The sequence below is a fragment of the Spermophilus citellus genome (genome assembly GCF_964194105.1).
Source record: "Spermophilus citellus genome assembly, chromosome: 1".
NCBI lineage: Eukaryota > Metazoa > Chordata > Mammalia > Rodentia > Sciuridae > Spermophilus > Spermophilus citellus.
In genome coordinates, this window is record NC_138182.1 from 15,208,790 (window position 1) to 15,234,261 (window position 25,472).

Genomic DNA, 25,472 nt, shown 5'->3' on the forward strand with positions numbered 1-25,472 from the left:
TTTGGGAGGTCTTTGAATACGGTTTCATTCTTTTTACTTGTGCAAAGTCTATTGAAATTTTCCTTTTCTTCTTGTGTCACTTGTGATAGTTTGTGATTCCTCCCTTTCCACACTTACTGAGAATTGAATCCGGGCCTCATGCATGCTAGGCAAATATTCTATCCCTGAGCTACATTCCCAGCCCTAATTTGTATTTTTCTAGGAATGTGTCCATTTTACCTAGTTTGTTTGTTGGTGTGCAAGTATGTTTGTCATATTCTCTTATAGTCCTTTTAATTTCTCTAAATTATTTCTTAGACTAACTATAAATTTGCCAATTGTGTTGATCTTTTTGAAGAACCAACTTTTGGTTTCATCCATTCTCTCTATTGCTTTTCTGTTCTTATTTTGTTTATCTTTTGTTCTGATATTAAGTATTTCCTTTCAGCTGGTTTTGGATTTAGTTTGCTCATCTCTTTCTAATTTCTTAAGGCATAAAATTAGGTTGTTGACTTGAGATCTTTTGAAGTATAGACTTTTATAACTATATTTTACTCTCTGAGCATGGATTTGGCTGCATCCTATATGTTTTGGTATTTTAAATTTTCAGTTACCTCAAAGTATTTTCTAATTTCTCTAGTGAGGTTTTCTTTGCCTTATTGGTTATTTTAGGAATATGTTCTTTAATTTCACATATTTACTGATTTTCCTTCTGTTATTGATTTTTGGTTTTATTCTGTTGTGATTGGAGAAGATTCTTTGCAGGAATTCATCCTTTTTAAATTTGAGAAACATTTTATGACCTAACGTTCAGTCTCTCCTGATGAATGTTGCATGTGTATTTGAGAAGAATCTATTCATATATATATGTATATATATGTATATATGAATGCATATACATACTATACACACATATAATATGTTTTTTTATAATATGTGTGTATATGTATATGTGTGTATGTATTTTTTTGGAGGGAGATGGGGCTACTCTACCCAGTTTTATACAGTGTCGATGTATCAATTTTATTCTACTGTTCAATAGAATTATTCTTTTAAAATACATTGACATTTTACACATTCTTGCATTCTGTAGCAGAATGCAAAGCAGGAGGCTTCTGGCCTTTGTAGGTATTTGAAGGGAGGTGATGACATAGGGATGCTGTGTGCTGCTGCAGTCTGGAAGAATCATTGCACACAGACCTGCCATTATGGGAAGCATATTATAAGTGTAACTGAAACTAGCTAACAAATTTGAGGTGATGCTCTGACCATTTGTTTAAAATTTAGCGTGTTTACTTTATATTGGAACTTTTAAAGCCTTATATTAATACTTTCAGGAATACGAAATTCAAAAAACAAAAGAGGAAGACTTTCTGAAGTTATTTGATAGATGGAAAGCAGAAGAAAAAGAGAAACTAGTTGATGAAATGGAAAAAGTCAAGGAGATGTTTATGAAGGAGTTTAAAGAACTAACTTCTAAGAATTCAGCATTAGAATATGTAAGTACTGAACCTATAACTTCTCACAGTATTGGTTGTCTTGAAAGGTAGCATTAGAATGGCATTATGGTCAGAGGATCTGGAAGTCACTTTTCCTTGCCTTGCTGCAGAACCCCCCTCTCTACTCCAGTCCCAAGGAGCTCGAGGCATGTCATGGCAGGAAAGGTAGACATGGATCACTGGTGTGGAAGAAGGAAACTGATCCAGAAAAACTGAGCAGGAATCCTTGCGTAGCCCCCTCCTCACCACAGGCCTGTCCTGCAAAGGGTCTCTAAAGCAAGCAGGATCCTGCAAAATGATCCCCTACCCTGTGGAACAGCCCTGGTCCACACTGCCCAGGTCATAAGCATGGACAATAGACAGGGCTAGCTAGGCTGGGACCTTCATCCTCTGTGCCAAGTAGGGTCCTCCTGCTAGAGTTTTCTGGGCCCTCTGCATCTTAGTCATCAGTGGGGTAAGGAAGGAGGGTGCTGAAGGATGATCCTTGAGCTCCCTCTAGGGGCCAGCAGGTTTTAGAAACAAGGATGGAAGTTGTTTTTGGAACAGTGCTAAAGGTCCCTCTCTGAACTCTTTCGTTTTTATCTAATGTCCTTTTTCTGCTCTAAGATCCTGTCTAGGATACCATGTTACATATAGTTGTCTTATCTCCTTAGGCTCCTCATTTGTGACAGCTTGTCAATCCTGTCTTTGATGACCCTAACAATTGTAAGGAATACTGGTCAGTTATGTAGGATGCCCTGCTGTTGGAATTTGTCTAATGTTTTTCTCGTGATTAGACTGGGTTTGTAGGTTTGTTTTGGAGAGAGGACCTTGGTTAAAAAAAAATGCCAGTTCACATCACATCAAAGGTGCATACTGTCTCCACGAATTAGGACTGTTGGTATTGGCCTCAGTTACCTGGCTGAAGAGGTTTTTGTCAGAGCAGGTTTCTCTACTGAAAAGTCACTCTTTCCCCCTTCTTTGAACTGAAGTCACTGTGAGCAGTCCACATATAAGGAGTAGGAGGTCTGCTTCCTCATCCTTCATTTTTGAAGTTAACATATTGACTCCTGTGGTTTTCTGAGGGCTTTTGTCCTGGGTAACTTTGGGAACAGTATAAGCAAAGGGTGCAAGAAGATACTGCATCCCTACTGGATTTACTGATATGACTCCTGGACAGTATCAGTGTTTCACTGAATTATCTTAAGAACCATCTGCACCCACTTCCTCTGTTTCTGGCAACTATTTTGTGCCTGTTACATTTTTTAAAGCCCATTGTCTAAGATTAGAAAGGTTTTTCATGTTCTGGAAAGACCAGAAAACAATAGAAACAAGACATTAAAGCTGCAGGGAAGGGGACAGGGGAGAAGCACAAGGAGCCTCCAGGAGAACAGACAGATTTAAAACGTGACTTCACGTTCCCTGATTTTAGTTGCTATTTCAGTCTTATAAAAATATATGACATTTGTGGGGCTGAGGCTGTAGCTCAGTGGTAAAGCGCTTGCCTCGCATGTGTGAGGCACCGAGTTTAATCCTCAGCACCACATAAAAATAAATAAAGATACTGTGTGTTAACCTACAACTAAAAAATATAAATAAAATTTTTTTAAAAAAATATATGAAATTTGTGCTGGTGGTTTGAATTTTATTTTATAGCAATTGTCAGAAATCCAGAAGTCCAATATGCAGATTAAGTCCAACATAGGCACATTAAAAGATGCACATGAGTTTAAAGAAGACCGTTCTCCACATCCCCAGGATTTCCAAAATGTGATGCAGCTTCTCGATAACCAGGTAGGAATTTTTCATTGCCTTGGTTTTTCTCAGTGAAGTCATTTTCAATAGCTGTCACCTGTGGAAAGTGTGTTTGTTTCTTTTAGTGACCATGAAGATGACCTGTTTTCTTGCCTCCTAACACATGCCTGAATCACAATAGGTGTGCAGTAGTGCTTATTTTTTGACTAATGGATGTAGATACAAAACAGTAGGCAAACTTATTTCAGTCCTTCCCTCACGTAATGGCAATTTGAACTACATTTTCATGTCAAAAGGCATATGGAAGCATTGAATTTATTTATTTTTATTTATTTATTTTTTTTTAAAGAGAGAGTGAGAGAGGAGAGAGAGTGAGAATTTTTAATATTTATTTTTTAGTTTTCTGCGGACACAGCATCTTTGTTGGTATGTGGTGCTGAGGATTGAACCTGGGCCGCACGCATGCCAGGCGAGCGCGCTACCGCTTGAGCCACATCCCCAGCCCCTATTTTTATTTTTTTAATATTTATTTTTTACTTGTAATTGGACACAGTACCTTTATTTATTTATTTTTATGTAGTGCTGAAGACAGAACCCAGAGCTTCGCATGTGGTAGGCGAACACTCTACTTCTGAGCCACAATCCCAGCCCCTGAATTTATTTTGGGAGCTTAAATATACCATCACGTGGGTGAAATGATGATATTCTACATTTTTTGGACAAAATAATTAAAATCATTTGAAAATGAACCTCCGCCATCAGCCTAATCTTTCTTGTGGCTATTTTGGTCATAGCGGTTTAGGGGAGCAATTTTCTTTAAATCAGGAAACAGAGATTAGAGTTTAGGAATTTGGGATTATGTTTTTAAAATAAGACTGTTGGGCTGGGGCTGGAGCTCAGTGGCAGAGTGCTTGCCTAGCACATGTGAGGCACTAGGTTCGATCCTCAGCAGCACATAAAAATAAACAAACAAAGGCATTCTGTCCATCTACAACTACAAAAATATTTGAAAAAAATAGACTGTTATTTTTTAAAAGGTAAGTATAATTTTGAAATATGGACTGTGATGCTTCTTGTTTAGTGCTCATGTCTTGCCAGCTTCCCCCAAGTCTACATTCTCCATTGCAGCCAGGTTGACCCTGTCACTGACCTGTCTAAAATGCATCAATGATTTTAGTTTTCACAAAATGAAGTCTAGAATCCATAACTGGCATAGTGGGTCCTCTGGACATGCACCTTGTGCTATCTCCCACCAGGCCTCACTTTACCTGATGCTCCAGTGGCTGGGCCCAGCAGCTCCTGTTCTGAAACGCAGCATCCTGTCCCTGCCTTGCTCCTGCTGCTTTCTCTGCCTGTCAGTCACCTCTCTATTTTCAGTACCTCTTACTCATTCTCCAGTAACAGGTGATAGTGTTTCTCTGGTCCCCCACTAACTAAGCAGGACCTGATCAACTACATGTTCTATAGAAATTTCCATCCTTATGTCTACTTTTTCCCCTGTACAGAGCAGAACCTTCTCCTAATCCTCTTATCCTGCAGCTGCCTAGTGAGGGACTTAGTGTGAGTTCGGAGACCAAAAGTTGGGGCCTGAACTGGACTGTTGACACTGCTTCCAACAGGCCAGAGACCACAGTGTTATCTCCCATGAATTGAAGGAAGTGGTTATGAAATACTGAAGTCCTACCTGAATTTTTTCTGTTTCCTTTCCATGAGTTGTGTTGTCAGTTCAGAACCCATAGACCTAGAAATGTTGGTGTTTCCTTTTGGCCCCTTACATTAGCAAACTAACATTTTTGCAAATAAAATTGTATTGGAACACAGCTATATCTTTTGATTCACATCTTACGGTGGCTGTTCTCTGACTACCCACAGTGGTGACCAATTCCTTAAACCCTTCCAATCCAAAATATTTACTTTTAGCTCTGTAATAGAAATCTTTGCTGACTCTGCCTTACAGTATATGATTAAAATCAGGGGCAAGTGGGTTTAAACATTTTCAACTATGTGTATTATAAAACTTTTAAGTAAAACTTTATCAGACTTTTGGGTTTCGTAGGTACTCACTGAAAAGCAGGCTCCCATTTTGAGCAGGTTTCAGTGTTACCAATGCAAACACATCACTGGTTTTACTCTTGTAGGAAAGCAAGTGGACAGCTCGAGTTCAAGCTCTCCATCAGGAACACAAGAAAGAGAAGAGCCGGGTAAGATCAAGAAGGGGGGGGGGGGCCTGGGGATGTGGCTCAAGCGGTAACGTGCTCGCCTGGCATGCGCGGGGCGCTGGGTTCAATCCTCAGCACCACATAAAAATAAAGATGTTGTGTCCACCGAAAACTGAAAAATAAATATTAAAAAAAAATTCTCTCTCTCTCTCTCTCATCTCTCTCATCTCTCTCTCTCTCTTAAAAAAAAAAAAAAAGAAGCAGCAGCAGCCAGGGGCCTCTAACTGGGTCTTTTTTGTATGTTTATCTGGTGTGGTGCTGGTGTTGGAGCCCAGGGCCTTGCACAGGCCAAGCAGGCATTCTGCCATGGCACCACACCCCAGCCCCAAGTGGATCATTTTTGGAAAGAATATCTACTTCTTTATAGGAAGGTAATATTTGTCTGCCTAGCACTTGTGGAGAAATGGGTAACAAAACTAAAATTACTTTTAATTCTAATACCAGAGATAACCACAGCTACTAATCTTGATATAATTTCTTTCTACTGCTCTTATAGACCCTATAAAGACATTCCACAAAACACTTGTAGAACATTCTAGAGGAACTTTACTGGGAAAGTTAGTTGATCTAATTTCAAAATTGTATCATTGCTAGAAAAGGAAATAGGAATCATAATTTTTCTTTTGCTATTTGTAATACCAGTTAGTCATGTAAATAACCTATAGTATTCACACACACACACGTGACAGGCACATGCACTCATATGGTGGTCTTTATAGACTGGAAATTGTAAGAGCAATGCCGTGATTCAGTTCAGGAAATGTTCAGGAGATATTTCCTGAGCATCTTCTACAGATTGCACTTTATAGGGTTGAAAGAGGTAGGAAACCATCTCTGCCCTCAGGGATTAGTACTTGACTGTAGTACAGTAGGAAGTGAGGGTACAAAGAGCTGAGGGGAGGACTGAGGTGAGTCCTGGGAAAATGGCTATGGAGTGCCCTAGGGATTGAACAGTGGGTAACTTGGGAATGGTGCTGTCTGTGGACAGTACCCTGGGTATTTCTCCCTTCTGAGCTTCAGGTAAGGCAGCCAGCTTGCACTGACATGTCCACAGGCTTCTTAGGTGTAACAGGTCAAAAATGCAGTTCTTGGGCTTGTTCCCATGTGATACATGGCACCCTAGTTCCCCCAGACTAACATTGTTCCCTCTCTCTCCCTCAGTCCCCAGTCACAGGTCATCAGCAGGCCTGCCATGGATCTTGCCTCCCTGTTCTCCACATATTCATAGCCTCTACCTTTAGCCCAGCCTCCATCATTCCTAGAACCCCCAAACTGGTCTTTGCAGTTCTAGCTTTCCCCTTTCTTTACATGCTCCCTAAAGAGCAGGTAAAATAATCTGGCTGCTGGCTACCACTGCTTGTTTCCCTCTCTAAACCTGCCTTTTCTAGGTATGATGGTCTTCTGATAATTTCTAGAATATTCTGGTCTTTTTTTAACACGTGGAAAGCCCTTCCCCTTGCTCTCCACCTGGCTGGTTCCTTCCCCTTCAGATTAGTTTTCTGTTCTTTGTGGCAGATTACTACAAATTTAGTGGTCTGAAATCACCCATTTATCATCTCACAGTTTCCATGATAGAAGAGACCAGGCATGGCTTGGCTGGGTCCACTGCTCAGGGACAATGAATGGCAGCTGGGCTGTATTCTCCTCTACAGCCCACCATGGTAAATGCTTGGTCAAAACTCTGAGCTCCTAGAGGCTATCACTGTCCACAGCAGTTCTCAACATGGCTATCGACCTCTTGAAGGCTGGCTGGAGAGTTTCCTGCTTTCATTCTCCTCTTCAGGAAAACACTGGAACTTCTTTTAAAAGTCTCCCTAACCAAGACAGGCGCACACAGGAAAATCTTTCTTTTCATTAGCTTGAAGTCAGCAGATTGAGATTTTTAACTATATCTGCAAATAACCTTCATCTCTGCTGTCTTGTTAGAAGCACAAGGTCAGTTCCACCCAACCCACGGGACAGGGACCACTCTGGGCATGTATACTCTTGAGGGCCTTGTTAGAATCCTGCTTGCCACACCCTCCTTGGCCTCATTGTCATGACTTCACAAACATAGCTCTGATCACTATTTTAAATCTTTTTTTTTTAATTTACTTGTTTATTGTCTGTCTCTCCTTGCTCTGAGCAAAGAGCTCTATCTACTGAGCTCCCCCTTATCTTCCCAGCATCCACTAATGTGTTTAAAATGTGGATGGGGCTCATTCAGTACTTGCTGAAGGAAGGCTGGAGGTAGCTGGTTGCCTGCAAGGGGATCATGCAGCCCTGTTTCTGTAGACAGAGAGACACTAATTGTAGGGTTCAGAAGAGCAGGGTCAACTATGTTGTCTGTAAGTACGGTCCCTGCTGTGGGAAGGACACTAGGCTGGCTTTCAGTACTGTGCTAAGGGAGGCATTGCTCATGGCAGTGCCCATGTGGTCAGGATGATGGGGTTGACCTGCAGGTTTTATCTGTGGACCTCAGCAGCAGTGGATGACAGTTGCTCCTCACCATACATGGATCCATTGTGTAAGCAGTGTCTTCTGTTGTACCTCTGTGTCACACGGAAGTACAAGTGGCCCGTTGTTTCAGTTCCTGTGGTGGTGTGTTGGAGTTGGCCCATGCTTGCTTGCTCAAAAGTGTGCACATCTTCTTGATCAGGGTTTTTTTTGTTATTTTGAGTGATGGTTGACCAGCACAGTACTGGGAAACATTGGTATTTGTGGTAACCGCATATTTAATCCTTCTGTTATCCATTTTGCAGATGAGGAAACTGCCTTGCCCAGCAGTGCTGGACTTGAATCCAGACCTGTGTACTCCAGGGCCTGGGCTGGTGCTGCACACTTTCTGGCTCACCTCTCATGCTTCAGGGACTGAGCCAGTGGAGACAGGACAGGCAGGGAGTGTGGGGAGTGACTGTTTTCTGTAAGGACAACGGATATGTCTTCCACATTGCTGAGGTCATAGTTCCTAACCAAGGATGCCCTTCAGAGTGACCTAAGAATCTTCTAAAATACCTATGCCTGGCTCCACTCATTAGATTCTGATTCGGTAGGTAAATCTGGGAGTGCGTATTTTAGAAAAAAACAAAACCCCAACAACCCAGGCGATTCGGTTTTGGATGATTAAAGTTCCTATTCTTCAAGGTGCCACTGGGTTTAGGCAACTGTCCATTTAGGTCTACTTCTTAATGGGGGGCATTTTAAAATCCTTGCCCCTTCTGAGCCTGCTGTGTTCCAGGCAGTTTCGAGCCTTCAGCCTGAGCTGTATATGAGCTGCCATTTCAAACACTTTCTCAGTGCAAGCTGTGATAGGCTGTTGGCACGTGGAGGAAGGAGGCCAGGCCTTCCCTGCTCCAAGAGAGGTGTGTGGCCTCAGGGCCGCCAGGCTGCGCTGTCCCCTGTCTTCTGGTGTGGCTGTTTGTTGAGAAGCTGTTTCTCTTCCTTCTCTTAAATCCTGACAGAGAGGTGAATTCAATCAGGTTCAGCAATCTCTGCCCAAGACCTAACTATTAATTATTCCACATGATTGGTGCCTCCTGTTCTCACAATGCACATATTGTGTTTCTCTGTTTAGGGGAAGTTGCCTTTGCCAGCTTTTTATTGCTTTACCTAGATTCTTGGCAGTCTTTTTTAAAAATAACACTGGTGAGAGTTCAGAGGCAGTCACAGATAAGCGATGGCATACCCTTTTGACCCAGCAGAATACATCTGAAAGCTTGGGAGGGTGCAGAATGGTCCTGCCATGAAAGGGAAGGCGGAGGGCCGATGTGCATGGGTAGAGAGAAAAGCGCAGAGCTCAGATGGTAGTGCATGAGAAAATGGGCTCCAGGGGGCCACATGCTTTTTGAAATAGCGTCTGACTCAGACTCTCCACATTCCTCTCCCAGTGCCTTTCTAGTCTTAATTCCAGAATCAAAATTATGTCATCCCTTGGTTTTTCCTGCATTCCCTTGCTTTTGGGGGCTTAGAGTGACTCCTCAAATTGTTGATCTGGGTCCAAGATCTTAAACTCCACCCAGAGCTCTGACCATTTTTACTGATCTTTCTTTTCGATTTCTGGCTCAGCCTTTTCCAAACTGCTTTTGGGGACGCACTTCCAGGGGTCCATAAAAGTACAGTGAAGGTGACAAATCCTTGACAGTGTCCTCCGTGGGGGGATTCTTAGGATCCATCAGGCTATGAAAGGTTCTTTTCAAGCTTCACTCAGAAAATCTTCCCAGCATGCTTCCACTGTGTGTTTGTCCAGGCTCAGAGAAGCACAGACCACGTCAAGGGGTGAGACCATGCCCTGCAGGGAAGGAGAGCGTTGACACTGGAGCTGGACATGGAAGTTCAAAGTCTGGGCTCCACCTGCTCCAGCTGTCTGAATCTGGGCCATTTCTTTTACTTCTCTAGACTCGAATTTCCCCATTTGTACAAGGAGGCCGGAACCCATATCTGTAATATTTGTGGTGTGAGTGAAGCAAGACAGAATGCTTCACACAGTGTCTAGCACATAGTGAGTGTTGATTTTTAAAAAGGCAAGTTAGGAAACGCTGATCTGGAGGCTCTTACAACCACAGATCAGACCCGGATACTGTCAGTCCTATTGATTGGCACACCTGGCTCCACGTCCAGGCCTCAGACTTAGAATATCCTTAGCCCCAGTCACCAAACTTTTGAATTCACCCCTCTGTTTAAACAACAATTAAAATTGCTTTAAGACCCTCCCCCTAAATTATCAAAAACAAATTCTTGGATTCTTTGTGCTCAGTATATGATCTTCCCTAGCATTGAGTCTCTAAAGATAAACCTACTGGTGTTTTCTTTCATCTCCCTTTCTTCCCCCTCCCCCATCCATACCTTTCTCCTTCCTTCTTCTTTACTCAACTCCCAACGCCCCCTCCATTTCTCAGGAAATATTTATTGAGAGAATGGATTGTTGCTGGGTGCTAATAGGGAATATAAAAATAATTCAGATGCACTCTCTGGCACAGGAAACGCTCATTTTTAAGCTGAGGTGACACATGGGAACATGAGGAGCTCAGTGAGGAGGGTGGGTAGTGCTCTGGGAGAGAAGCCTTCACCTTGTCACTGTGCCTCCATCTGCTGTTTCATGTCCTGTGCTCAAGTTGGCACAGCTGCTCCCATTATCAGTTCTGTCTTAGGTTATGACCTCCCTGGGAAGAGATAAAGCACCTAGGACAGCCAGGGCCTTGGTACACAGTGCTAGAAATTTATTCAGTGACTTGATGTGCACAGATAGCAAGGCCAGCTATAAGTCAAGGGGTGTACATCACATTCATGGGAAGAATTTATAATAAGCAGCTTGCAGACAGATGCCCTTCTTAATTTCTTTTTCAGCTTCTGTCACATATAGAGAAACTTCAAGACTCCATGATAGATGATCTAAATTCAAGCAATGTTTTCTACAAGAAAAGAATAGAAGAACTAGGCCAGAGACTCCAGGAGCAAAACGAACTGATTATCACTCAGAGGCAGCAGGTAAGCTGGCAATAGCCTGGTATCAGGCTTCTTCAAGCAACATGATTTATCCTAAGAGCATGAGTTTTTAGTTTAGAGCATTTTTTAAAATTGTATATGGTAATGAAGGTGGAATATTTTCTCCTTGTGATTGATTGCTTGTAACACTATATAAAAAAATTAAAGATATTTAAAAATCACCATATGGAGCAGATTTATTTATTTAAAATTCGGAATAAATTTGAAGGTAGATAAGAATTTCTTTGGTAATTACTTTGGAAAACAGCCAAGTCCAAATACACTATTTTGGTAAAAACTTTTACCTGGGTGCTTTTTTGTTTGTTTGTTTGTTTTTTTGGTACTGAGGATTGAACTCAGGGTCACTCAACCACTGAGCCACATCCCCAGCCCTATTTTGTATTTTATTTAGAGTCAGGGTCTCACTGAGTTTCTTAATGCCTCACTTTTGCTGAGGCTGGCTTTGAACTTGTGATCCTCCTGCCTCAGCCCACGTTACTATGATTATAGGCATGTGCCATCATGCCCGGCTGCCTCAGTGCTTTTAAGGTCCATGTACCCTCTGAATAATTTAGCAAAAAGTTAATGTCCTAACAACCAGCTCCACACATCTGTCCCTATTGAGTTTTGAATATGCATCACTACAAGACTGTTTTTCTTTGCAGATTAAAGAATTTACCAATAAACCATTAAGCAGTGTCAGTGAACCCAAAGGTGAGTGGACAGGATCCCCTTGCTAGAGGTGAGGTGTCTTGTGCTCTGGGCACAGATGCATATGGACTCTGCTGGCTCATGGGTGCTGAGGTGGCATTCCTCTTACTGTTAGGGATATCTGTCTTCTTCTTATGTTCATATTTGGGAGATCTGTTAGCACAACCCAGAAAGTTGAAGAATTTAAAAAATCTAAATTGTCACATTGAATGGTTTCACTTTTTTATATCAGAATACAATTATGCATATAATAACCTGCTCAGTAACCATTGTATACCAGAGGACAGAGTTGTGATTAAAGCACAGGGTCTGGAGGTGGCTTGGGTTCAACTCCATCTCTGACACTTTATAGCTGTATGATTCTCTGCTCAGTTTTCTCAGCTCTAATATTAATAATGACCATACCATAGGTTTGTTATAGGATTAAATGGGATAACATATGTGAATATGTGTGAAGTACACCTGTTTAGCACTCCTCAGTGTTAGCCATTATGATATTAAACACCTAATTATTCTCAATTACTCTAAAGACTTGCTGCATTATTCTCAATTGTGGCAGTTTGGGGTTAAAGGTTGGTTCTAAACCTGGTTGGGGTTTATGAAACCTACCAGTTGTAGCAGTGATAGCTCATACATCTCATATCTATCAGAGCTAGACCAGAAGGGAGACTGGTGCCCTGATCATGAAGCCTAAAAGCTTGACTTCTACCTGGCTTCCTTCACCAAGATTCCAGTCCTGCTTCTTGAACATCTAGGATTGTTAAAGAATCTTTGCCTCCCTGAAAGACACCAGCTGGGGTTTGGTACTATGGTATATTAGTGGGGCTTCCTTCCCTCTTGTTTTGAGACAAAGGGTTGGAGGTGAAAAGGTATGGTTTCCTGTAACTTCTCTTGAAAGAGAGCAAGCTCAGGTAGTGAGGGGTACCCATAATTTCTCTTGAAAGAGAGCAAGCTCAGGTAGTGAGGGGTACCCATATAATTGCTTAGGTATCATTACTGTTTGAAAGTATTTCTAGAGAAAATTTAATTAAAAAAAAAGATTCATATTAAATATATTTATTCTGTTGGGTGAGGTGTTTGATTAAATTTCATTTATTGTTTTCCTGGGGGAGAAAAACTAGGGTAAGGGCTGCCAAAATTTATTCCATTTCTTGTGATTTTTGTTACTAACTTTTTTTTTTTTTTTTCCATTTCAGGGAATTCTTTAGCTTGGCAAACTTTTGAATCCAAGCCAGTTGCCCCAGCTGTACCTAGTAAGTTTCTCCAATGGCCCAGAGCTCTAAAGTATCTTTAAAATGCTAAGCCAAAACACAACTTTTACTTGCTATTTTTAGAGAATTGTCTGCATTTGGAGATTGCCTAATGATTTCTTTTGATTCTTGGCTTTGACCTTGTTCTGAAACCCAGGTTGTAAATGTCACATGATCTTGGTGGAGATTTTGGTTAGTTATACCATTATTTTGCAATTTGTCTTATAAAGGGATGATTAAAAATTCTTTGGCATCACTCTAGGGTATAGTTTTGGATTTCCCAGGGTGATCTATTCTATGACTATGTGACCAGGAGTGGTAGCTGCCATCTTTGTGCATGGCCAAGACTCTCACTGCTGCAGCCTTTGAATAGGTATCCACTGGTCCTTACTTGTGATCAGCTTGACCATCTGGTTTGTCTCCTGGAACTCTTGAGATTTTAGAAACAAACTTTAAAAATAATAGTTAAATACCTGAAATATTTTTATTTCCATTCAGGAAAATAAGGGTGAGGAAAAGAGCTACTGGTGGGGGAAGTAAGGGAGCAGGTGATGGGGCAGGAAGACAGACGTGTGCGTGCACAGGAGTTTGGTACATTGGAGGACCTGGTAACAAGGCTGGGCACTGAGCCCTCATGGGCCCAGGAATCTCTAGAGGGATGTGTCATGACCAGAGAATATTAATGAGTATGTTTTGAAATTTGGTATAGTTGACTGGAAAATACAAATGGTTTCAACCACTCAGTGTTCTCAGGCACATCTCGTAGCTGAAGAGGTTAGGAGGTAGTGGGGAGGGAAGAAGGCCTAGTGTCAAGAAAAGGGCTGGAGGGAGGAAAAGATTCTCTTCGAAAGAAAAGAACACACACACACATTTCAGGAAAGGTTAAAAGACAGTTATGAAATAAAAAATTTTCACTAGCCAACTAAACTTAAACACACAAACAGGAAAAAAAACCTAATGTTTTATTTAGTTTGGGTGATTTTTCTCTAAATGGTGTGTTAAGATGATGTGAGTTATACAACATGATCTACTGGGATATAGGAAAGAAGTTATTAGAACTTCTTTTTATATATTAACTAAACTCATCCTTTTAATTTTTTTCAAATACTTTTGTTTTAAAATGTATATGATACTTATAGTATACATAAAATAGTAATCCCAGTGGCTTGGGAGCTGAAGCGGGAGGATCGCAAGTTCAAAGTCAGCCTCAGCAACCACAAGGTGCTAAACAACTCAGTGAGACCCTGTCTCTAAATTAAAAAATTCAAAATAGGGATGGGGATGTGGTAGAGTACCTCTGAGTTCAATGCCTGGTACAAAAAAAAAAAAATATATATATATATATATATATATATATATATATATATATATATATATATATATATATTTAAATAAATATGTATATCAGAGAGATAATTTTACTGATGAGGCATTTGGTCAAGAGCGTGGATGCTACTGGCTCTAGAGAATTCCAGAAAAAAAAAAAATTTTACCTATAGCCCATATGTAAGAATCCCTTCCTGAGTGTATCCTTTGTGCTTCATGACAAGGAGGCAAGAGGTCCTGCTAGTCCCCAGTCTTGCTCCCAGCATGGAAGAAGACCTGAAAGCTGAGGTTCTGAGAATGGTGGGGAAGTTCTCTTTACTAAGAGAACACACTCACTCCAAAGTTTGAGACCAGAAAATCCAGATCATAAAGAGTTTAGGAGGTATACAGCAAGTAAATCAGACCCATACTCAGCAAAATGAAGGATTTCTAATGTCTAATGTAAGGTGGGCCTCACTAGTGTGCACTCACAGTGACTTAGACCCTAGTCAGGCATTTCAGACCTGATTTACTCTCCTCCCATCATAAGGGACTGAATTCAAATGCTAGGAAGAAGACCCAGATGTGATTAATTGTAACAAGATCAGCTCTTTGGATTCTGTAAGCTAAAATAATATTAAATCAGAAAGAGTCAATGTTCTGTTTTTTTCTTTTCCTGTAAAGAGCTAGATATTGACCATTTTAGGCTTTATGAGATAGATACTCTCTTCGCATCTACTCAACTCTGATGTTGCAGTACCAAACCAGCCACATGCAATACTTAAATGAATGTTTTAATAAAACTTTATTTACAAAAGCAAGCAGTAGGCTGTATATGCACCACAGGCTGTAGTTTGCTGTAGTTTGCCAAACCTTGATCTAGATGATGCAAATTGAAAATGAGTTTGAAGGCCATGTTTCCAGAGTTGTTACCAATTCACAGACAGTAAGGAGTGGAACACTTTCCCCAGTAGCCATTATAAAGACAAAAAATATATATAATCCTTTGGAGGTAACTGAAGTTGTTGCCAATATTTTTTAGGATAAGATTAGGATTAAAGATCTATCTTAATAGAAAAAGAGCTAGTAAACTAATAGGAAAACTGTTTAGATGAAAGCAGACTGAATAATTAAATAATCCAGAGAGGACCTTTAGGCAAGAATTGTCAAATATTGGAAGGGAGACTGAGGCATCTAATTTTCTGGAGACATTTAAGATAGATAGCATTTGGTCTTCCTTGAAGGGGGTATACCCCTGTCTAAAGGCTATGGCTGTATTAATACCTCACATGGTGTCTTCTAGCCAGTGCTTGGAGGATTTTTCTTTCTTTCTTTTAATTTGTTCTTTTTATATGATTGTTGAATGTATTTTGACATATCATACATACGTGGAGTATAACGTCCCATTCTTGTGGTTGTACATGATATGGAGTTACACTGGTTGTGTATTCATATATGAACATAGGAAAGTTATGTCTGATTCATTCTACTGTCTTTCCTATTCCCATCCTCCCTCCCTTCCCCCCGCCCCTCCATCCAGGTGAACCTCCACTCCCCCCCCGCACCCCATCTATTGTGAGTCAGCATCCATATATCAGGAAGAACATTCAGCCTTTGGTTTTCTGAGATTGGCTTATTTCACTTAGCATGATACTCCCCAGTTCCATCCCTTTACTGGTAAATGCCATAATTTCATTTTTTTAAAAATACATTTTTAGTTGTAGATGGACCTTTGTTTATTTTTATGTGGTGGTGAGAATCAAACACAGTGCCTTACACATGCTAGGCAAGCACTCTGCCACTGAGCTACAACCCCAGCCCAATTTCATTCTTCTTTATAGCTAATATCCCATTGTGTATATGTACCACATTTTCTTTATCCATTTATCTAATGAAGGGCACCTGGGTTGGTTCCATAGTTTACTATGAATGTTGATGTGGACTGTGTCACTCTAGTATGCTGATTTTAAGTCCTTTGGGTATATACTGAAGAGTGGATAACTGGGTCAAATGATGGTTCCATTCTAAGTTTTTTGAGGAATTGGGGGATTTTTAAATTGGTTTATTGTATCTGAATATCCATTGCAGATTGTTCTGATAGCCCCAAACTGAAAACAACCTAAATGTTCATCAACTAATGAATAAATAAAAATTTGTTCTATCTATATAATGGAATGTCATTCAGCCATAAAAGTTTATGCTGATATTGACACATGGCTACATGGGTGAACCTGAAAACATGATGCTAAGTGAAAGAAGCTAGGCACAAAAGACTGTATAGTTCCATGCACAGGAATTATCCAGAAAGGGCAATCATAGAAACACAAAGTAGATTGAGTTTTTGCCAGAGGCTGGGGATGAGGATAGAAATGAGGCATTATGGTTATTGGGACAGGTATTTGAGGATAAGGTGATGAAAATGTTCTGAAATGAGTTGGTGATTATGGTTGCCCAGCCCTGTGAATATACTGAAAACCAGCCCTGTGAATATACTAAATTATGTATTATAAAAAAGAGGGGTTAAATCTCAATAAATCTCTTTTATAAATTGGGTTAGGTTAGTTGTGCAGTATCTGTCACTTGAAACACTTGTCCCTTGAGGTCTTGTATGTGTCTTGATTGTTTTGAGGAGAATTTGGTCATCATCATGTTTGGGTGGCTACACTGTAACTATAGAGCCAGTGAGCTTTTTCCTTCTTATCCTGTTTCAGTGAATGCCTCCATCTCTCAGACTTTAGAAGCTAAATCAAGTCTAACAACGGCACATGGTAAGTCTTAGCATTTTATGTGCAGTTTCCACCCTGAATTAGGTAACTTATTAACCCAAAGTGCTGGGAAGAGGGGAATTAGGCAGAACATTTTGGGGATTACAGAACAGTTCTGCCTTCATATGTCAGGAGGTAATGTATACATGTATAAATATGTCATGTTGTTGCAAACTGAGCATACCTACCAACCATAAAGTATTGTGTATGTTGTGGGATTTGCAAAAGCAATTTTAACTGGCTGGTGCTTTGACTATTTATGATTTTTGCAGAAAGTAACAGGTATTGAGTAAGAGTGAGGGTGACTTGGTCCCAGACCAGCCAACCAGCACATGCCACAGGGCATATGTGGTTGTTTTTATAACTTTCAGTGTGGCAGCAACTCACCTTTTTTAAATCAACAGTTTCAGTGATTGGTTAGGAAAATCTAGAAAAGACATGTGAGAGAAATCAAAGGAAATAGGTGAGATGAAATTTCATTGGATGAAATTGCTGCCAGGATTCATTTCTTGGATCAGGCCCAAAAGGGTGCTAATTGTTATTAACAAGATTCTGTAGATGGGGAGAATATCTGTAGATAAATTTCACATTTTATACCATTAAAGGGCTTACAGTTTTCAGAATATGTTCTCTAGTATATTTTTTCCTGTGGCCAACTCTATATCACTAATGAATCAAAAGAGGAGGAGGACTATCTTTTTCCTGCCTTACCTACATATTGCTTTGGAATCTAATAATTACTTACTTCACTATACTTTGGGTTTTGGCCTTTTAAAAGATTAGATTTAAATCTGTGATCTAATTGGAATTTTTTTTCACAGTTATTCCAATCCATATATGATGGTCCTTGGTAATGATCCTTTTTACCCATAGCTCACATATGAAGTATTTATTGATTTCACCTGATTTTTCTCTTAGATAATTTCAGGTGGACCAGTTATTTTGATCTCAGTAGGTAATGTATAAATTCTCTAGATATCAGATCACATATGTACAAGTGTTTAGAACATACAGGCCTTTTCCCTTGGACTGGTAGCAGATGAAATGCATGTTGGACATAAACAAATTTGCTTTAATATTGAATGTACAAGAAATTTATCTTTGGCAATCATTCTTTGTACACATTATTTTATGTTAGGCCTACAGTTTCTCTGTTGCCACCGTTTTCGGGGTAGATTTTGGTAACATAGGGCTGCCATTTCTCTTTGAAACTTAGTGTGCTTTAGACCCTTATGCTTGTTTTTGGTTATTGTTGGCCTTCTGATGGCCTTATACAAGGACTTTATATTCTTTGTTGCTCAGGATAGGGCACATGGAATAAGTATGTTAAACCGTTGGGTTTATTGAAGGGTCCTGCGGAACCTGTCAGTTCTAAAGCACATACCTATTCTGTGTGGACCCTCCCATGATCGACCCAGGACTGTTCATTGCTTCTTCTGGCATCTGCTGGAGTTGAATTGCTGGTTTTAAATGCCACCAGTCCTGGCAAGGGGCCACAGCCCTTGGCTTGGGATCAAAGTGGATTTGTGAACATGTCAGTGGGTGGGAAATAGGAGGTGACTTGGCCAGGGCCCAGCGATGTCTTCCACTGGGCCACCCAACAGCTTTCCCAGCATCGGGCAAGGGGAGGTTAACCATGATTGCATAACATTAAGTTAGCCCATTTGCCCTCCATCTTTTGTTCCATTTTGAACCTTGAGGAGTTTCTTCATTATGAAAAATGTCATGATTACTAACCATCTTAGAGTGGATCCCTGGGAACGAGCTCCCAGGTGGAGATTTACAGGTGGGAGGAAATAGGATTGGGCAAGGGGGATGTTGAGCCCACGTGTAGCAGTAGTGGAGGCCTCAGGATCCCTTTGTAGAGCTGAGATGGGCACTCCAGAATGGTCCTATGCTGAGGCAAGGGATGGCAAGGGACTTGTACCCCTACACTGGTCTGTCACCAAACATGGGCTGCTTTGAGGAGAAGGCAAGCTGCTTTCTCCAGCTGAGGGCGATTCATGTAAGGGACCCGCTGCAGTTGCCATGAGCCAACAGTGCCAGGATTAGGTGTCCTGAAGGCAGGGGTCTAGAAAAAATGGGAACTTTGCTAATTCCCCTGCTTTCAACTTTGCTGCACAAGCTGAACAACATGGACAGTAAGTTCTGATTCTTAGTCAGTCGATAGGGTGAAACATGATCATGCATAATTGCCATTCACTACTGTGTTTTCACTGGGAAAAAAGTCTCAAAATTTTATTAGTATTTTCACCACTGGAGACATATTGCTTATGAAGTTGTAATTAAATTGTGGTATTATAATTGGGGGCTGGGATTGTGACTCGGTGGTAGAGCACTTGCCTAGCACGTATGAGGCACTGGGTTTGATCCTCAGTACCACATAAAAATAAATAAATAAAACAAAGGTATTGCCTTCATCTACAACTAAAAATAATAATAGTGCCCAGAAAATAAAGTATACTTTGTTGTTAAATCGACCCTCATACCAATTGCTTAGATTGGCTTGATAATATGGACCCTTTTTAGAGTGACCAGGCAAAATGTCCATCTTCTTTTAAACTTTTTTTTTTTTTTAAGAGAGAGTGAGGGGAGAGAGAGAGAGAATTTTTTTTAATATTTATTTTTTAGTTATCGGCGGACACAACATCTTTGTTCGTATGTGGTGCTGAGGATCGAACCCGGGCCGCGCTGCATGCCAGACGGGCGCGCTACCGCTTGAGCCACATCCCCAGCCCAATCTTCTTTTAGCAGTGAGGATGCAAAATAATCATTTTTTCCAAAGCCTACTGGCACCTGCTAAGTTTTATCTACACATAAAAGTCTCCTTTAATTTGGTGTATAGATTACGAGGGGTTTATATATGCCTGACTTTTTTTTTTTTTAAAGAGAGAGTGAGAGAGGGGAGAGAGAGAGAGAGAGAGAGAGAGAATTTTTTAATATTTATTTTTTAGTTCTCGGCGGACACAACATCTTTGTTGGTATGTGGTGCTGAGGATCGAACCCGGGCCGCACGCATGCCAGGCGAGCGTGCTACCGCTTGAGCCACATCCCCAGCCCCTATGCCTGACTTTTGTGGTGTAGCTAAGACAAGGACTATAAAAACAGAAGTTAAAGATGGAGAAGCTGCCCTAAGTCTTTAAGTGTATCCTAATTGGTTTTCAAAAGGCATGAAGTGTTTTTATTAGACTCTATAATTACTATCATAGTTTTCTCTCAGAATAAATTGTTTATATCTCGAGATACTGAAACCTAACACAACACTTTGTTCAAGCAGTAGTTTATTGTTCAATATGTGACAAGTAAAATATTCTAGCGCTCTGGTGTCTTATGGCTCTTACTGGGAAGAAAGATGGCTTTCTGTGAGTGCCATTGACCCAAACAGTGTCAGGGAAGTGGGATGGGCACTATTAAAGGGAATTCTTTATTTAGCAGACTAGGATCTTTTAAATGAGTTCGGGTCTGATCCCTGCCAGGTGAGGTGATCATGGTTCTATGTAATTAATTACAAGGGGAAGTGTTTGCATGTGGCTGATCTCCTGTGTAAAAAGATCTTTAACAAGCTTTTTTTTTTTTTTTCCTTATAGAAGAGTTTAACATGTCACTTTATAATGTTGCCTTTTCTCCAGCAGTGTCCCATGCCATTCCTGCTTTCCTTCCTATCACAGACCACTGGGCAGTGACAGATAGTTATGGGTTGTCCCTCTGTGCAAGCCTAAGACTAGGCACAACAGAGACAGATATGCATGCATTGGAAACAAAGGCTGCCCCCAGGGAACTTAAGTATATTAGGAGAGCAAATGCTTATATTATAGTACAGAGTGAGAACCATTGATAAACTAAATGGGTATCTGGCAAGGGAGAAACTTTCTTCATTCGGGCTACTCTGGATGGGTGGATCAGCTACATTTGGCCATTTGAATTGTGGGTTTGAATGTAAACATGTTGGGATGGCATCCTACATAGGGAAAACAGTAGGAGGGAAAGATAACAGGAAAGCTCTAGACAGAGGTGCAGATTAGTTACTTGGCCAAGCACAGAGAACACAGAAGAGACTTGAGGGAAATCAGGTTGGTGGACAGCCTACAGCTGTCCAAGTTATTTTTGGGGGAGGACATGGTTGCTGAGTGTGCCTGAGGTTGGGCATGCAGAACTGCAGAGCTGGGCTACAGGAAACTGGGCCTGACTAGAGCAGATGAAAGAATCAAAGCTGAGGAGACCAGCTTGGGATGTTGGTGATCTTGAATATAACCTTCCTCCTCCAGGAATCAGGGCCGTACTGATGAGACTGGAGAAGAGGGAGTCAACATAGCAGCTATTTAGTGGAACTGGTACCTTCAAAAATGGCTGGACAGTGGTGCCATTTGGAGAAGTCAGGGAGACATGTCAAGAGAGCACAGCAGGGGCTCATTGTAGCTACATGGCTAAGATTGTGAACTTTGTACAAAGAGTCTAGATTCACAGCCCATTTATTAAAGTGTGGGCTTAGATTTCCTTGCCCGCCCAATGGAGACAATAGTAATGGCTCTCTTAGAGGATCTAATGAGGCATGAGCTACTGAGTCAGCACTGGATAAATGGTAGTTTCTAAGATTCAGATAAGAAATCCAGCCATAAATCAGCCAGTGGGATAAAGGGCAGGGGTAGGAGAGGTCTGGGAGACTTTCTTCTGGGGGTAGGAGACTGATACAAGGATTTTTCTGGAAGCCTCCACGTATTTCAGCTCTCAACCTAGAGATCTCAGCTCAGGACAATTACTGGGGCAATGAGAGACATACAGTGGCTTGCACAGCATTAGAGTGCTTCCTTCCTGGCAGCAGCCTCAGCCCATTTGACATGGGAACTGGGGTTTGGTCACCCTTATGTCCCCAACCCTATTGTAGCTACCTAACTTTCCTCCAGAGCTACCCATTACACCACAGAAGGGAACAGGTCAGAACTCTGACAGTTTATCCTGTCCCTAGAGAAACAAGTCATAGAGTGTCCTACTAATATGATGACAGTAAATACATGTTCACTGATTTTGTGAAGATTTTACCCAGATTTTCCTCATAAATAATTTTTGTCATTTTCATTAAGTACAGTAAAATACAAAATGTGACTTTTTAAAAACTGAAATTAACTGTCCTCTGTAAATCTCTATTCTCAGTAGTTCAAACTTGTAAAATAGCCTATTTGCACAATTTTAATATCTAGATGCTGAATAACAAATTTGAAAGACACATTTTTGGTGTTCCTGGATGAAATTAAATTCATGCTCCTTCAAGGAGCCGTGTCTGTGTTTCAAAATTAAAGTGATCTCCTGTTTAGTAGAAGGTTCATTTGAAATGGTTTAAAATGCATTTCTTCCCTACAATGTTAGATATGTTGACTGGGTTCCTGGCCAAGCTACAGAAGCCCATTTATATATAACTAAATCTGTCTACTCATCTGTCTCTCCATCCTCTCATCCATCCATCCACCCATCTGAAATAAGAGTACCAAAAATACATTTGAATAAATTAACAATCAGATTCTCCAAGTAGGAGGGTTAGATCGTGATACCTTAGACCCATGCCTAGCCACCTAAGGAGGACTCAGTATCTATTGGTCATTTTTCCCCCTGGCCCACGCTGGTGCCTGGGGTAAGAATGAAATGACCTTCCCTTGGGATGAAGGAGGAATGCTACATGGGGAAGTGCTCTGTGTCAAGCTGAGGGTGAGTGAGCCATGCTCCATGAAGTCCAGACTTGCTGGTTGACCTTATCTCACGACTCCTATCTGACCACCGTGGTTACAGTTTGGCCCAAATCTGACCTTGCCTGTGAAGGAAATGTCTCTCCATTTCTAGGGTAGGGCTTTATTTTAGTCCTGCCACTGGCAGGTAATGTTTCCCTAGGAAAAGTCACCCAGAGAGCTTACCTCCCACAAATGCAACGGAAATTTCAGTGAGATTGGGAGCAGCGCTGCCCATCAAATGAAATATTTTCATTCATTTTCTATTTCTAAATTTTCTATTCAGACATCCAATCAAAACATTCTATAAATAATGAAAATCTTTTGCATTTGTACCCTTTTGTATTCACACAGACTCCTTTCAGACACCAGCTTGATGAATGAGAAACTTTAACTTAATTATGTAAAAACATAATTTCCTTAGGGTGGAGTAATAGAAAATACATAAAAATATAGAAGATTTTGTGAAAAAGTGACCAGTTTTAACTGACTGCCTTGATATTTTTTCCCAGTAAATTATTGGCATTTAGGCATGACTAAAACATGGTGGAATTATATCTTTTGAAATGGTTTGAAAGGAAACTAATGTGACTTTACTGTTGTCCTGTTTGTACTGTTCTTGTTTTTCCTCATTAATAGAACAGGCATTCTCCTCACACGTACTGGAACCCATAGAAGAACTTTCAGAAGAAGAAAAAGGTAACCAAGGACTTGATTAGGGTTTATCTGCATAAATTGTATGTATATGCTAAAACCCAAGCCCTGAAAATACGTGCCAGTGGTTTATATTTGCATGAATATCCTAATTTCTAATTCTGTATTAAAATCAGGAAGACATGTAGATTACATTTTCAACTTATATATAATATGCTATTACCTTATTCTTCCTGTGCTGTTAACCTTATTCCTCTAATGCTTTGCAAGAGTAAAATCTTATGCAAACAGATGAATAAGTTGCCTGTGTTAGGAAATAAAAAAATTTAGGTCTTTATTTCAATACAGATATTTTCTGATCAGATGACAAGCTGACACACATGCTGTATACCAGATGATGGGGAAATATTTGTTCCAGAGTGGTGGTGATTTCTCATACTATGAATCTGAAATAAATGGATAAAGTGGCTATTTCCAAATTCTTTTAAATATGAAGACAAGCATATTATCTAAACTCTGGATATAGAATATTTATGTGTAAAATAATATCTTCTTGGTAGAATAAGAGCTGTCACAGGTTTGGGGAGATTTAAAATTACTACTGCTTACTCAGTTATTTGGCAGTTGTAAAAATTATTTTCTATGATTTAATTTTTGAAGTTTATGAAAAAATGTGTAATTATACTGCATATTTCCTTAATGTTAGGGCAGTAGATCCTGAAAATTCTTATATGTTTGAATCAGTTTATCATAATTTTTTCCTTATTAACAATACTTTACCAAATATCACTTCCTTAGGAGAAAGCAAATTGGTAACACATACACAGGTTCTAGTTTTGTCATTTTTGTACAGGAAGAGAAGTAAAAAAAAACCTCAATATTGCTTATTAGTGCCTATATTCTCTAGAATTTTACAAAAATACCTTTTAACAAGGCTACAAACAGAATTGACTAAATCAGGAGTTTCATAAAATTTACATAATGTATATTTTAAAGTCTTGGGCTTGCCATGTTAATCATCAGTCCTTTATAAAAACATATATTTTTAAATATTTACTTTGCAGTTGTACCTTTATTTAATTTATTTTTTTTGTGGTGCTGAGGATTGAAACCTAGGGCCTCATATGTGCTAGGAGAACATTCTACTGCTGAGCCACAACTCTAGCCCTTAAAAGTATTTTAATGGAATTTGTTTATATTGCTTCTGTGTGCCTTTGCAATTTGTCTTGACTTTCTCTATGTTAGAGTGGCTTAGGATATCATATTTCCTAAGTAATGACTCATAGTTAGCCCTTATTTTGAAAAGCATTATTTTAGTTGCTTCATTTCTTTTAAATTTCTTTGTCGTTGCTGTTAAAGTGTTTTAGAAATCTGTTTATTTTAGAAACAAGAGTATAGATACATTAAATTGTAATAAAGCCATACAAAGTTGTTGAGAGGAATTTGTGGGTACTCTAATGAGCATGTCTTTGAAAGATATTGCCACCCTTTTAGGGGATGTTTGCCTTGTTGCATTGTCAGAGAAAGGAGGAGGAATTGTCGATAGCAATTATTTATTTTATTTTATTTTTTTAGAGAGAAAGAGAATTTTTTTTTAATGTTTATTTTTTAGTTTTCGGCAGACACAATATCTTTGTTTATATGTGGTGCTGAGGATCGAACCCGGGCCCCACGCATGCCAGGCGAGCACGCTACTGCTTGAGCCACATCCCGAGCCCGATAGCAATTATTTTGAGCAGCCTTCAGGATGGCCACAGCCCAGATGTTGAACTTGAGGCCTGCAAGGACAGGCTGATATTTGTTTGAGCTACACTATTGGAAATGATTTTACTATCAGTTGCCATTATTTTGCATGAATATCTTAATTTCTGACATCTCTTGAAAAAATGGAAACCTTGGGGTGCATGGTCCACTTGACAGCATTTAGCTGGACTGAGTAACAGCCACTGGCTCTATAGGTAAAAGAAAATGGTGCTTTAAAACATTGTCTTTAAGTGATTTTCGACTATCCCTGCTGGCTTCCTAGAAACAGGATGAACAAATTTTACCCTATTTGAGTTCTGAATAATGATGTATCATTTTACTTGCAAGTAACATATTCTTCTGTTCTACTTGTGTATTGTTATATGTCCAAGACATAAAATCCCTTTTTCTTTGAAGAAATTGGGAAATGTGTTCAGAG

The 25,472-nt window shown here is 40.1% G+C and overlaps 1 protein-coding gene across 2 annotated transcripts in view; it reads left to right on the forward strand.

Annotated features, from left to right (window-relative positions):
• The first annotated feature begins 1,321 nt into the window (after window positions 1-1,321).
• The window catches only part of DZIP1 (DAZ interacting zinc finger protein 1), a 39,583-nt gene continuing 15,432 nt past the window's right edge, over window positions 1,322-25,472 (forward strand). The window contains exons 1-8 of one of the 2 annotated variants that reach the window (XM_081299243.1): window positions 1,322-1,478; window positions 3,114-3,251; window positions 5,351-5,413; window positions 10,754-10,894; window positions 11,557-11,605; window positions 12,799-12,855; window positions 16,869-16,925; window positions 23,276-23,335. In XM_081299243.1, the coding sequence (XP_081155369.1) occupies window positions 1,407-1,478; window positions 3,114-3,251; window positions 5,351-5,413; window positions 10,754-10,894; window positions 11,557-11,605; window positions 12,799-12,855; window positions 16,869-16,925; window positions 23,276-23,335 (637 nt within the window). In that variant the 5' untranslated portion in view covers window positions 1,322-1,406. The remainder of the gene's footprint in view (window positions 1,479-3,113; window positions 3,252-5,350; window positions 5,414-10,753; window positions 10,895-11,556; window positions 11,606-12,798; window positions 12,856-16,868; window positions 16,926-23,275; window positions 23,336-25,472) is intronic. The other variant, XM_081299244.1, reaches the window with a different exon arrangement.